The 14804-nt window shown below is 45.5% G+C and overlaps 1 protein-coding gene across 1 annotated transcript in view; it reads left to right on the forward strand.

Annotated features, from left to right (window-relative positions):
- Positions 1–14804, forward strand: part of BBS2 (Bardet-Biedl syndrome 2) — a 28856-nt gene that overhangs the window by 5544 nt on the left and 8508 nt on the right. The window contains exons 5-12 of the mRNA XM_056862501.1: positions 489–566; positions 3769–3873; positions 5999–6085; positions 6989–7124; positions 8256–8395; positions 8871–9018; positions 11521–11692; positions 13281–13410. Of these exons, the coding sequence (XP_056718479.1) occupies positions 489–566; positions 3769–3873; positions 5999–6085; positions 6989–7124; positions 8256–8395; positions 8871–9018; positions 11521–11692; positions 13281–13410 (996 nt within the window). The remainder of the gene's footprint in view (positions 1–488; positions 567–3768; positions 3874–5998; positions 6086–6988; positions 7125–8255; positions 8396–8870; positions 9019–11520; positions 11693–13280; positions 13411–14804) is intronic.

Genomic DNA, 14804 nt, shown 5'->3' on the forward strand with positions numbered 1-14804 from the left:
AATCTAAAGCCACATTTTGCATATACTGACCTATGCTTTGTGCTTGGCAGTAAAACAGGTGTTCTGGCCTGTGCCTTAACAGTTGTGGAACCTGAAGTTTAGGGTTAAGAGGGGTCTCTAGAAGTTGGTTTTTCACATCTCTTGCTTTTGGTTTCCTCCCCCCCCCACCTCATTGGAGAGATGACCTAATGTGTGAATAACCTAATTTGTGAACAGGCATCTTCTGGATCTTGGCTGTACTATCCTCTAAGATGCATCTTAATATCCCAGGGTGATTCAGAAGATGCTAGCTGGCATGTTATATTGTGCATGTGTGTAAGTCCCCATGAATAAAATTAGTTGCCTGAGACAACATGTGAAATGTTTGTGAAAGTCACAAAGAAATTAATATTAGAAGTCTAGACTGGGTTTCTAGAGAGGTCTATGCTGGTAAATAGGTGGTATTATGTATTAAATATTATGTCCCATTCTCCCCCCTCCCCCTTTAGCTTCTTGTTGGATCTGATGATTTCGACATTAGGGTTTTTAAAGAAGATGAAATTGCAGCAGAAATTTCGGAGACTGAGGTAAAGGGAAACATCAAGTTGTAAAAATGTTTTTTAAAGAAGAGAGATATAAAATAGAAAATACAGACCATTTTCGCAAAGAAAAAAAGAATAAGAGAAAACATTCACTTGTTTAAGTTGTAAAAATGTTTATTATGTGCAAAGCTTTAGATTTAGATTGGAAGATCAAACAAATTATGTTATCATGCACCACACATTTTGATTCCAGAGCAGAGTCTTCAAAGAGATGAGAATTGCATATTGCTGCTCATGTCATATGAAGGTGTTGGTGTTGGCACGCCACTGGTGTAGAAAGGGCCTGTCACCAAACGTTCAGGGCCATCATGTGCCAGCCAGGCACAAGCAATCAGAGCATCATAGTGGTTGCATCCCTGAGTGTTTGACTTATTATTTACTCTCCATGCTTTACAGAATTTTTGTGGGGAAACAGGAGGTAGCCTGGGATGAAGGTGACAAACACTGTTGCTATATTAAGGGTGAAGTTACTCTTACTGCAAAATACAACAGGAAGCTGGAAGCTTTCTGTTCTTATTTCTCTGCTAAACAACAGGCGGAAGGCAAACTAACAGCCTACCTTTTCAAGACAATCTGAGAGGTATATTCAAGAAGCTTGATGCTGGAGCATGGAATGAAAAGCTTAGTCACTGACAGTGCAGTCCTAAACAGAGTTACACCCTTCTAAGTCCACGGACTTCAGTGGTCTTAAAAGGGTGTGACTCTGCTTAGGATTATAATATAAACCACTTACAGGGCAGCTATTAAAGCTTATAGTGGCTAGGAATAGACTGCAAAGCCATCCCTGGGATGGAAGAAGGCATCTGTTTTCCCTCTTAATATACAACGATTGGCATAATGGGCAAAATTTGCTGGAACATCTTCTGCTCACTTTCCAGTCAAATTAACAGGAGTTCTGCAAGAGCAACATGCACTTGAGTCATTGCATTAATTTCAAGTAGGGCTTGTGCAGGAGAATGCTCCAGATGTGTTTTGCCCTGACATGGGAAAAGCCTTAGTCCAGGTACTGAGGCTGTGCCAACTTGACAGCATCTCAAATCTGCAAATACCTACAATCAATTAGGCAGTCCCTGCAGACATATTTTCCCCTGCAGTATTGTGGGGGGGGGGGGTCACTAGAAGGGTGTTACTTCAAGACGGTGGCTATCCTTGCTGGAATATTACTGGCCCCATCAAGTGGATTTGTGGAGACTTGATAAAGACAATTCATTGGCCCATGTTTTCAGATTAGTCCCCTCCACAGAAAACTCAGTCCTCAAGAGAGGAAACCTCTGGCATATTTGTGCTTACTAGAAACTAGAATAGCAATATAAAGATAATAAACTCAATGGATACATGATATAGTTTAATATAGAATGGTAAATAGAGATTATAAACTAAGATCAAAAGAAATGGTAGAAATTACCAATATTACTTCTAAAAATCTAAGATTAAGCCGTGTACTGATAGACAGCTGAACAGGCTTTTGCTTTTTTTTCTTTCTTGTAAGTTTGAATCGATAAATTCAAAACGAATCCCCTGGAAGTTTGACTATATTGTATATGTATTGGAATAATTGAGTTTAAGTGTGTTCTTTTCTTTTTTGAAATTTTTAATAAAATATTTTTTTTAAAAAAAGAGAGAGGAAACCTCTGCATTTTTTCAGTGGGTCCCCATTTGGTGTACCTCCATTTCTGCCGGTGGGGTAATATTTATAAGATGTAAAGATAAAAGAATGATCATATAAGCACCCCCTTATTTTACTTCCTGTAAAAGATTCTGAGGAGCGTCGTCCAAAGTGGAGTTACATCCTTCTGACTCCAGTGTGACATCCCTTGCCTTAGAAGGATTAACAGGCTGGCCTGTGATGAGCTAAGCATGCACTCCCTGAAGGGGGTGGGCCCTGGGGTGCCTGGCAGGTCATGTGCGTAGGGCCAGGACGGTGTTTTCTTTGGCCTGGGGGACACGTTGGTGACTGCCCAGTTCACCTGGAAGCTCTTCCTGACCTGTCCCTGGAGACATAGCCCGGCTGCAATGTGTAGATGTGTGAGGGCCAAAACAAATGTTGTATGATGCATCGCTCTTTAAACAAACGAAAGGGTTCCGTGATGGGAAAATTATAGCTTTTCTGGGAACCGTTTGACTCTGCTGCTTAAGACTTTTTATATTACTTCAGTGGGTGTCATTCCTGCCTCAACAGGTTCATCTGATTCTAACTCCTTCAGGTAGTCACTTTGCCCGAGGCTTTATTTGAATGCAGTAAAATGATTTGGGGAAAACTTCCCACCGTCGTTTTCATCAGTGCATCTGTAACCAGTGCTGGCAGTGAAATGGTAGATGGGCCTGATCTTGAGTAGGTGTCAAGTGAAACTCGGAGGGCCGCTTCCCACGCTATCTGCAGGAATCCTGGGCCTCTCTGAAGTCTCTCTCATTTCTGAATTCCTGTTGGAAGAACGTAGAGAGCATGTTGAGATTGTTTCACCCTAGGAAGACATCACAGCACTGCTGGGTTTTGAGAAGCGGCACAATCCTCCGTCTGTGTCAGTCTTCGAGCAAGATGCACATCTCAGTCCTCCACCTCCCCCCTTTGGCCCCTTTCTGGCAGGTCCTGTTGTCCCAGCTGCTGCCCCCCTTGCGTCTGCGTTGGCTACTGCAGCCAAGCTAGATTTGGCTCAAGAGCTGCTAGTTTCTGACTCTGCAAATTCATGTTAGAACAGTTTCCGCAGCCAAGGCTAGCCCCCACCCCCGTTGCCAACTCAGATGCTACCTATGACAAGAAGACATGCCAGAAAGGGGCAGAGGAGGAAGGAGAAGGAATGAGACATGGGCCTTCCTTGCAAATGCAACCTTGCTCATGGGGGGGGGGTGCCCATTTTCTTGGGGGCTGAGTTGGGCACCTTTAATAAGAAACTGAGTTGACTTTCACTTGGTAATCACTTTCCAGCAATTGAACACGAATATGGGAAACACAAACAGCTGTGTCCGGCATTAAAACTCCCTTTTTAACACCCTTATTTAGCATTGGTGAATATTGTTGTGAAAAGGCAATTGCCCAAACAGTATGTTTAAATCAGCATGAATGTAGGCAATATTTGACACATTTAGCTGAAGCCAACAAACACGACTGGTGTGGTTTGGCTTCTGTTGCCATTGAATGTGCTGGGTAATAGCAGCAGTAGTTGATCATCTTTCTCTCTTGTTTCCCCAGACTGTCACCGCACTAACCCCGATGTGCAGCTGCCGATTCGGCTATGCCCTTTCCAACGGGACAGTAGGGGTTTATGACAAGATGACTCGCTACTGGAGGATTAAAGTTAGTATGAGTGGGAATAAGTGAGGAGGGAAGGGTCAGAACCAGGCTGGCTTGTCAAGCAGACCATGACATGGGCAGTTTCAGACTTGTCATGTACATTTGATGTTGGCTTACACAAAACCCCACCCAGCCGATGTAGTTCACCTTTGTGTGCCTTGTGCTTACACACGCTGGGTTGGATCCTGGGGGGAAATGCTGCATCTGTTGTTGTTTTTAAGATTATAGAACAGACGGTAGGCCTGGGATACTCTCCATGCCTGATTCTTTCTTTTGCATCTTGCGCATCTAGACGCACCGACAGAGGTGGGCTACCTTGCTGTTTTGTACACTGCACCCCTTTAAAACCTTACACTGAAGAAAAATAAACATAATAATTCTGCTTTTTTTTTGTGAGTGTGCCGGGCTTGCTTACCTGTATTTTAAAATCCCCTATAACCAAGGTTGTATGACATCCTTCTTGGACAGTCTCAGTGCAAAGAAGCCTGAGAGCAAGCCTGCCTCCACTCCTGGGTTTAATATGTGACTCAAAGCCTGCAGGCATATGCCTCTATGTTCATAGACCTGCTCATGTGCTAGCCCAAGGTTATTTCCTTGGCTGGGAAACTGCACACCAGATAAATACAGGTCATGATGGATCATGCATGGGGTAGCTATTTAACTCTCTGGAGCACCGAGCATATTTTATGCCACTTGAAAAAGAGGGAATATGACCCAGCATAAGATGAACTGACCCTATGAAGGAAGCCGTGGCACTCAGTTTGCAAGACCTGAGCAAGGCTATTGATGATAGGACGTTTTGGAGGACATTAGTTCTTAGGGTCCCCATAAGCGACTTGACGGCACTTACACACACACCCATATTAAAAAACATGTGACTTCTGAAGGTGCCACAAGATTCCTGTTAATAATAGCATTTGGTATTTATATTGTTCAAAAAGTGATATACGTTATCTTGCTATAAGCGAAGAACCACTAGGACTTGTGGGGGGGTCACTTCATTTCCCCCTGTATCCCCGTTCCCCACCCTATTTCCTCTTTCTCTTTTCCTGGCAACCTCCATATACTCTCTCCTTCCCCTCACCAACAAACTTTCTTTTATCTGTCCCCTCCAGTTTTCTGCTTTAATTATTCAGCGGGGTGTAGTGGTTAAGCACAAAGGACTCTAATCTGGAGAACTGGGTCTGAATCCCCACTCCTCCACATGAGCGGCGGACTCTAATCTGGTGAACCGGGTTGGTTTCCTCACTCCTCCACATGAAGCCTGCTAGATGACCTTGGGCCAGTCACAGTTTTCTCTGAACTCTCTCAGCCCCACCTACCTCACAGGGTGTCTGTTGTGGGGAGAGGGAGGGCAGGTGATTGTAAGTCGGTTTGAGACTCCTTAAAAAAGGTAGAGAAAATTGGGTTATAAAAACCAACTCTTCTTTTACTTCATTTGTACCTCACCTTTTCCTCCAAGGCAGCTTACATAATTCTGTCCTCCATTTTATTCTCACAACAGCCCTGTGAAGTAGGTTAGGCTGAGAGTGAGTGACTCTCCCAAGGTCATCCAGCTGGCTTCCACAGCAGAGTGGAGATTGGAACCTGGCTGGTCCAGATTCTAGGCTGACATTCTAACCACTAACTCTCCTCTTTCCCTCCTTCCCTCACTGTGCCAGCCTCTCTGGGAAAAGTCTGGCCAAGTTGCAAAAGTTGTACAATGGCAAGTCACTCAGGTGAGTGGTGTGGCCGCTTCCAGGTCCAGCCAAGTAGCACGAGTTGTGTGGAGGCTGCCTCTGGGCCCAGGCAAGTTGTGTGGCATCAGGTTATCTGGTAGCCACCGCCACACCTGGATGAGTGGTGCAGTTTGCCCGGTTGCCTGGTGGTTGCTGCTGGGCCAGGCCCCGGTGAGTCCTCCGACTAGGACAGAAGAGCAGGAACGGACCTGGAGGCCAAAGAGCCCTGGAAAGGTGTTCTTGGTATGCAGCTCAGTATTACTGCACCTCACTTATGAATATATGACAAAGTAAAGGTTTGCTTTGAGAAATGACTTGTTATTTGTTACTTGTAATTTACTTGTTGCTCTGCAAAGTGAAGTCAATAAAATTGCTTTTTCTAACCTGTTTTTTGTATTTTTCCTGCCCAGTCCAAAAACCAGGCCGTGAGCATACATGCATTTGATCTCAACTGTGATGGTGTGAATGAACTGATTACTGGTTGGTCCAATGGAAAGGTGAGTTTAAATAAGGGAGAGAGAAAGAGCGTGAGCATTTAAGCAAACTCCCATGTGAGCTGGTTGTGGTTCCACGGGGGGGGCGGGGGATGGGACCATAGCTCAGTGGTAGAGCATCTGCTTGGCACACAGAAGGTCCCAGGTTCAATCCCCGGCATCTCAAGCTAAAGGGACTAGGCAAGTAGGTGATGTGAAAGACCTCTGCATGAGACCCTGGAGAGCCACTGCTGGTCTAATTTTGATGGACTAAGGGTCTAATTCAGTATCAGCTTCATGTGTTCATTTTCCATCCAACTAGATTTTGTGTAATTGTCACCTGCAGGCCATGGTTGCTATTACTTGCAATGCTGCCATTGCTTAGTATTCTGTAGCAACATAAATAAAGCTACTTCAGTCAAGACAACTTGTGTATAGTTTAGCTTGCATGTTTTCTTTTGGGTGCTTTTTATCAGGATATTTGTCACAGACTATAGAAGAAACATTGCTGGGATACACATATTAAGGAGGAAAGGGACAAGGGATTCTTGGCAGGGATTGCAGTGTACTCAGCAAACAACTAGAAACCTTATCTGGCTTTTTCTGATTCTCAATTGTTGAGCATAAATTTCCCATTTAATTTTCCCCCCTCTTCAACAATGAGGCAGGAAAAGTTTGACTGGCAGTCTTTAACAGAGGCTGGACAAGCACTTGTCAGGGATGCTCTAGGCTGATCCTGCATTAAGCAGGGGGTTGGACTAGATGGCCTGTATGGCCCCTTCCAACTCTATGATTCTATGATTTGCAGGCTATTTATTGGAAGCTGCATTCTGTAATTCTATTCAAGTGGATTTCTAGCTCATGTATACATATTGAGCAGTTTAAATTTTATTTCTGTCTTTGGGGGGGGGATGCTCTGTACTATAGGTTGATGCACGCAATGACCGGACTGGAGAGGTCATCTTCAAGGATAATTTTGCTTCCTCCATTGCGGGGATAGTGGAGGGAGATTACCGAATGGATGGTAACACCCAGTTAATCTGCTGCTCAGTTGATGGGGAAGGTAAGAGTGTCGAGAACTTTTTCCAGACCTGAGGCCTATAGATAAGTAGGAACAGTGTGGGTGTTGTGTTAAACTATGCCTGTTCTTTTGCTTCTACAGCAGCCAAATATATTGCCTATCTGGCCAAAACTGGCTTACCAGGTCCCAAGGCACATAGCAGTTCTAAGGTGAAATGCAGTGAAATTCACAATGGATCTTCACTCGGCTGCCTCATAAAATCCATCGCACCTGTGTTTTCTGGGATTCCATGTAGCATTTTGGCTACAAACTGATTATGTTTATTGTGAGGGAACAAATAAACATTATATTAGGTGAAATTGCTATATTTGGGTTAATGAAGCTTAACAGTTGTCCACCATTTACTTTGTGCTTTTTATCCAGGAGTTTTTCCTCTCCCTGAATATGATATGTGGGAACTTAGAACAGGAATTTTCAAACTTCAGGATCAAGCAGAATAGTATGTAAAGCCATGTCTGGGGATGCCCCACTAAGTTATGAGTGGCCTGAGGATGCTGCTGTGGTATACCTTGCACTTTGGGGGGGCTTTCTAAGAGCTATCACCAAGACAGGTAACAAGAGGATTGCAGCCCTGCCGTGAATGTTAGTTTACCGGATTGAACTGCATCCCATTACATTTTTTGGGAAGGGCCATCACCCTCTACTGCCTTGACTGTACTCTGATTTACACTGGAGCAATCTATTGTATGTGTGTATGCGTTTGCGTGCTGTCAAGTCACAGCTGACTTATGGTGATCCTGTAGGGTTTTCAAGGCAAGAGACATTCAGAGAGGGTTTGCCATTGCCTGCCTGTGCAGATACGTATGGAGGTGGTTTGCCGTGGCCTGCCTCCATGAGGGCTGAGAGAGTTCTGAGAGAACCGTGACTAGCCCAAGGTCACCCAGCAGGCTTCATGTGGAGGAGCGGGGAATCGAACCTAGTTCTCCAGATTAGCGTCTGCTGCTGGCTCTCTATTGCTGTCAGCCAGTGGAGCTATCTTGGGTGACACCTGGTGTGGATTTGGTCTAGTCTTTTTTCTTTTGACTTTTAAAAAGATGTTCTTCATGCAGGGGCAGTTTTTCTCTGGGTGGTGCCCCATTGCAGGCTCAGCCGCTGTCTCTCTGCTTTGCACAGTGCGAGGTTATCTGCCAGCAAGCCAAGAGATGAAAGGAAGCTTTGCGGACACCACTGCAGAGCAGGACTTGGTTAGAGAGCTTAGTCAGAAGAAACAAAATCTGCTGCTGGAGTTACGGAACTATGAAGAAAACGCAAAGGTAAATATGTATTTATACGAGCGTGGGGGGCAGTACAGCTCTGATCTTGGTCGTGTGCAATACAGTCTTTACTCAAGAGCAAGCTTGGGATAAATTGAGGACTTGACCAGCAGCATGCTGATCTGCATCCCAGTTCTAAGTAAAACTGGCTAGAATTCCTTGCCCGTTAAAGAAGAGTTGCTGATTTAGAACAGCAGCCCTGAATCAACAACTCTGCGTAACCTGCCTGGATTCTTGAGTCTTAAGTAAGGAACTTCAGGAGGCAGTATGAACAGTCACTCAAGCCCCTCACATACCTCCCTAAAGAAATAGCCTGGTCAAAACATTCTGCAAATGCTGGAAGGCTGTCGAAATTGGATGCCTGTGTTAGGGAGGCTCTTCCAGTTCTAAGTCTATTACGTTTGCCCACTTCTGAAATTAACAGCCATAACAAATCCAGCTTTGGTGATAACCGAGTCGGAATCATGTTTTTCAGCAAGTGGAGCTGAACACTCAAGTGACTGAGATGGATGGGCAGAGAGGTGTGATTCCAGCTAACACACAGCTCCAGACGACTCTCGCAGTGAATCTGGGCTCGGGCAGTCAGCCTGCTCATGTCGAGCTGTGCATTGCCACATCGAATGGTGAGAATGTCATTCCAGCTCAAACGTACTGTCGTATGTTGAATCGTTCATCTTTCTAGCTTGGGCAATGAGCACCCACTGCTCTTGATGGAGTACATTTCCATCTGTCCAGATCATGGCTGTGCCTTCTCCATTGTTCTTAAAGCTTCATATTCCAGTTCCTCTAATCTAGGGCAACATCATCAAATGTATCCAAGCTTAACAACTTTCCTTCCAAAAGGGAGCTTGGAAACAGGACTGAAATTCGTCGAGTTATTCCTGCTGATGATTTTTGTTTTTTAAGGGAATATTTGTTCCTGCCTCTTTAAAGAAGACAGAATCTTGCTGTCCTCCAGTGAGGCATTCACAACCCAACTTCAGCAGAATTGGCTTTGACCGGTCCAGGCAGATGTGGTTCCAAGCTACACATAATGGTCTTTGCAGCTCCAAATGCCCAGTCCACAGCCTCATATATTCTAGTTGATTATTTTTAATAGTTATAAAGGTAAAGGTCCCCTGTGCAAGCACCGGATCATTCCTGACCCATGGGGTGACATCACATCCTGACGTTTCCAAGGCAGACTTTGTTTGCGGGGTGGTTTGCCAGTGCCTTCCCCAGTCATCTTCCCTTTACCCCCAGCAAGCTGGGTACTCATTTGACCGACCTCGGAAGGATGTAAGGCTGAGTCAACCTTAAGCCGGATACCTGAAACCAACTTCTGTCGGGATCGAACTCAGGTTGTGAGCAGAGCTTTTGACTGCAGTACTACAGCTTAACACTCTGCACCACGGGGCTCCTGTAGTTATATCCCACCTTATTTCCTTGGTCTTGTGCAACAACAAGAGCACAAAACATAAAAGCCCATTGACAGATAAAACAGAGAAGCTTGCAGGTAGGTAAGCGAAAACATTCCAGGCATTTGTGGCCGACAGCTGCCTTCTGACCCATGGCAGGCTCTAGAATTCATTAAGAAGAAGAGTTGGTTTTTATATGCTGACTTTGTTTACCACTTAAGGGAGAATCAAACCGGCTTACAATCACCTTCCCGTCCCCACAACCGACACCCTGTGAGGTAGGTGGGGCTGGGAGATCTGTGACTAGCCCAAGGTCACCCAGCTGGACTTATGTGTGGGGGAGACCAACTCGGTTCACCAGATTAGCGTCCGCCGCTCATGAGGAGTGGGGGATCAAACCCAGTTCTCTAGATTAGAGTCCACTGCGCCAAACCACTGCTCTTAACCACCGCACCACGCTGGCTGTCCAGCAAGGAGCCACTGGTGGAATCTGGGCAAGAAAGATGTGATATCAGGAAGGAGGCTGGACATTTTAGGAAGGACTGTTTGCCTTGTAGTCACTGGGATTGCTTTCAGACAGGGGGGATTCTCCTGGACCCAGCACTGCGTTTAGGGCTGCAGGCGGCAGTGGGGCCAGAAAGAATCTTTTCACCAGTTACTGCTTATGGGTAGGTGACCACACCTTAGAGAAGGAGAATCTTTCCACCCTTCTAGTCGTTGACTTTGTAGCTAGCGTAAAACATGGCTGCCTGGAGGGCATAATTATACATAAGACATACTGGAACCCAGTTAGCTCTGTGCTCAAGTGCAAGATGTGGGTGTTCATTGCCTGGTGTCTATGATCTGCAAGGGCCACCTATCCCCATATGTACCCACTGCCAGCTACAGTACACATTGGGTGCTATTCCCAGTGTACTGCCAATGTGTCCCTTGGTGATGACAGGATGGGACAGAGGCTTTCAGGAGGCCAGTTATCCTGTCTCCCTAGGAGCGCAAGCTGGTCTTTTATGGTGTCATCTCCCTTTTCTGTTAGCCCTGGCAGAGTCATAGAAGCCTGATGGCCTTTAAAAGTGGCTGTGAGACCTATTTATGTGGATTGGTGTGTGGGAAGTGGAGGCCAGGCAGTTTGTATGTTTATCGCTGCTCTTCGTGGTTGTGGAAATACCAGAATTGCTTTTTGTTGTTGTTGCTATGTTGTGATTTTAATTATTGTGGTGAGCCACCCAGAACACAGGATGGGGCAGGATATTAATGTTTTAAATAAAGAACGTGGCAGCACTCCAGAGAGACAGCTGTTGCTGTCCCTTTGGTATTTACCAGTGGGTCACAAGGGGTTTTCTGTTTTGTGATTCTGACCCTGAAGGTGCATTATATGCATACTGTCAAATGTAAGCTAATATCTGGGTCATATGCTTTTTCTTCTCACCGAGACATTGGTGTGTTACAAGGATTTGTGGATGCTGAAGAGAAGGGAATGTAGCATTTCCATACCAGCTGGCGCTGCTGTGCTTTTATTTGAGTCCTTGTAGTCATCAGTTACTCTGCTGCACTTGTTTTGTCCAAGTATAGACCATAATGTGCACAGTGCTGGTACATCAACCAATGCACCATTAAACTTTCAGTTTACCAGTTTTCCAACCCAACCCCCGTCCTTCTCTTTACTTAACTTTGAAAACAATGCCCAAGAATGAGCCGCTAACTAGTAACGTGTCCTCCCTCTCCCCAAAGACACAATCATCCGGGCAGCGCTGATCTTTGCAGAAGGAATATTTGAAGGTGAGAGCCACGTGGTTCATCCTGGTCTTCAGAACGTCTCAAGTCACATCAAAGTTCCTCTCACCCCTCCCAAAGATGTCCCAGTGGATTTACACATCAAGGCTTTTGTGGGCTACAAGAACAGGTAAGCCTCATGCCAGCAAGTAGAAATTAGGTATAAATAATAAATACATAGACAGTGTTGGATATGGGAGGTTTTTTTTAGCAGTTTCTGGCTTGGCTTGCTGGCTTGAGCTACTCATCTTGGTGGAATGCTTCTTGTTCACTATTGCTCGCAACTTAGGGCATAGGACAGGTTAAGCTGTTGCTCTCTTTAGGTTAGTACTGCCAGCAGCAGCTCTCCAGAGACAGCTCTTTCCCAACACTTTCCTACTGAGATCCTTTAACTGATGCCAAGGGTTTAAGCTTGAACTTGCTGCATTCAGCTCATGTGCTCCTCTGCTGCCACGGACTGATAGATTATTAATTCATTTAGAACATTTATTAATTCATTTAGAACATTTCTATGCCGCCTCTCCAGGGAACCTACTCGAGAGGTGGCTTACAAAGTAAAACATCATAAAAATGCAGTTACCGTTGCTAACAATTAAAAAAAAAACAGCATTAGAAGCCCAGCAGCATGAATGTTACATGGCTTAAAATAAATCTCATAAAACCATTCCCAGGCTAAATGCAGACTATAAAAGCGATGTTAAAAGATCAACCCCTTAATTAAAAGGTTGGGTAAAAAGAAATGCCTTGGCCTGGCGCCTAAAAGAATAGGGTAGGTGCCAAGCGAGCCTCAGGGGAAAGGGCATTCCAGAGGTGAGGTGCCACTGCCGGCGGAGCCCTCTCTCTGATTGCCACCCGCCTCACCCCTAAAGGCAGGGCCCAGAAAGCAGGGCTTGTGAGGAAGCTGGCCTGGTGGATGGTATTGGAGGAGGTGGTCCTTCAAGTACCCTGGCCCCGAGCCATCTAGGGGTTTAAAGATAAGTACCAGCACTTTGCATTATGCCCTGAAACAGACAGTCAGCCTCTGCAGATCTTTCAGCACCGAAGTGACGGTGTGGTTCAATTTGCACGGTTAACATGGTGGAATCCATTATACTGAGTAATCTTGAGATCTTTTTTTCCTGGAAGGAGCAGAAGTTGGAACTGGACAAGCAGGACATTTAATAGTTTGTACCTAGGGTTATTGAAGCTAGCATTGCTTCTGGCATGGTTTGGGGAGAGGAAAACAAGTGACGGTGGAACACTGCTTGTCTTGCCCTGAGCAGACCCTGTTGCTGCCCTGAACACCTGCTTGGCAGTCCATGAGGCCTAGCAACTTGCTCTGTTTTTACAACAAAGACTCAGATTCCCAAGATTTGCTGAATATTAGAAGCCTCAGTAGCACTTTATATTAAACAATATTTTTTTACATTAAACAATTATTTTATATTCTACCTGGGTGACTGTTATTAAGCTGTGTGCTCATGTTGAATGGGTTGGACATGAATACCAATAAAATCTTGAATGGAAGAGCAGTAAACTGGAGCAGGTCGACGTTTTCATTTATATGACAGGTTTTTTCTGTGTCCCATGCCAATGGATGACAGTAATGGGGCATCAGACATTGCTGGATCTCAGCAGTGTAAATTGGAATATAGGTAACATTTATGCCAGAAGCTGAGCAAAAAGTCATTGGTGTCTTGGCGAAGCCCTCTTAGTCATTCTTTTGGGTTGCTTTTCAGCATGCAGTTCCATGTGTTTGAGCTAACAAGGCAACTCCCTCGGTTCGCCATGTATACGCTCAGTAATCCAGACTCTGCTCCAGAGCCTAAGAGCTTTGTAAAATTCACCGTCAGTGAGAGAGTACAAAGGGTAAGCTTTCAGTTGTTGTTTTCCCCCCCCTGATCTTGGATACGGTTAAAGCTTTGTATTCAGTTTAAAATAGCATTGGCAGGTGTGGCTGGCAGGCGTTGTTTCATCCAAAATTCCATGGATTAGAAGAAGAAGAGTTGGTTTTTATATGCCGACTTTCTCTACCACTTAAGGACGAATCAAACCCGCTTACAATCATCTTCCCTTCCCCTCCCCACAACAGACACCCTGTGAGGTAGGTGGGGCTGAGAGAGCTGTGACTAGCCCAAGGTCACCCAGCAGGCTTCATGTGGAAACCTACCCGGTTCACCAGATTAGCACCCACTGCTCATGTGGAGGAGTGGGGAGTCAAACCCGGTTATCCAGATTAGAGTCCACCACTCCAAACCACGGCTCTTAACCACTACACCACTCTGGCTCTCTTAAAATATTAGGCATGATAAGGTGGAAAGTGCCATCAAGGTGCAGCTGACGTATGGCAACCCTGTAGTCTTCAAGGCAAGAAATGAACACAAGTGGTTCGCTGTTGCCTTCCTTTGCGTAGCAACCCTGGACTTCCTTGGTGGTCATCCATCCAGCTTCTAACTAGGGCCGACCCCGCTGAGCTTCCGTGATCTGACTAGCTTGGGCCATCCAGGTCAGGCCATTTAGACACAATATATCACAATCAGCTGCAGAAACAGGATTGTGAAAATAGAAGACAGTGCAGTAAGAGCACGATAATGCATACAATAAACAGTGGAATAGAGTTGAGGGTGCCATTCTAGGTGGCCCAACGGCCGGCCTAGGCAGCTTCATATTTTCAGGAAACGCAACTTACAAATGCAGTAAATAAAACACACCTTGTTTGAAACCTGATCTGGTGTTTTAAAGGCCTTCTCCTTAACATGTTGCCTGGCATTGGGAAGAAGGAAGGCCTGAGTGACGGGGGTTGTAGTCATCCAGGAGGAGAAATATGAACAGTGCAAGGAAAGCCCCTTCAGTGGAAAAATCAAGCGTGACCAAATTGAAGAAGAGTTGGTTTTTATGTGCCGACTTTCTCTACCGCTTAAGGGAGACTCAAACCGGCTTACAATCACCTTCCCTCCCCCTCCCCACAACAGACACCCTGTGAGGTAGGTGGGGCTGAGAGAGTGTGACTAGCCTGAGGTCAGCTGGCTTCATGTGTAGGAGTAGGGAAACCAATCATGTGGAGGAGTGGGGAATCAAACCTGGTTCTCCAGATCAGACTCCACCGCTCTTAACCACTACACCATGCTGAGGATTCCTCAGGGTGGCGGGGGTGGGGGGAGGGAGAGGATTCCTGTTCTGCAGTTCACTTCCTGCTTAGTGATGGGAAAAGGCAGGGCATAGAGAACCAGTTCTTTCAAAGGCAACAGAGATAAGGGAGCAGC

This window comes from Euleptes europaea, chromosome 17, assembly GCF_029931775.1.
Source record: "Euleptes europaea isolate rEulEur1 chromosome 17, rEulEur1.hap1, whole genome shotgun sequence".
NCBI classification, from domain to species: Eukaryota; Metazoa; Chordata; class Lepidosauria; order Squamata; family Sphaerodactylidae; genus Euleptes; species Euleptes europaea.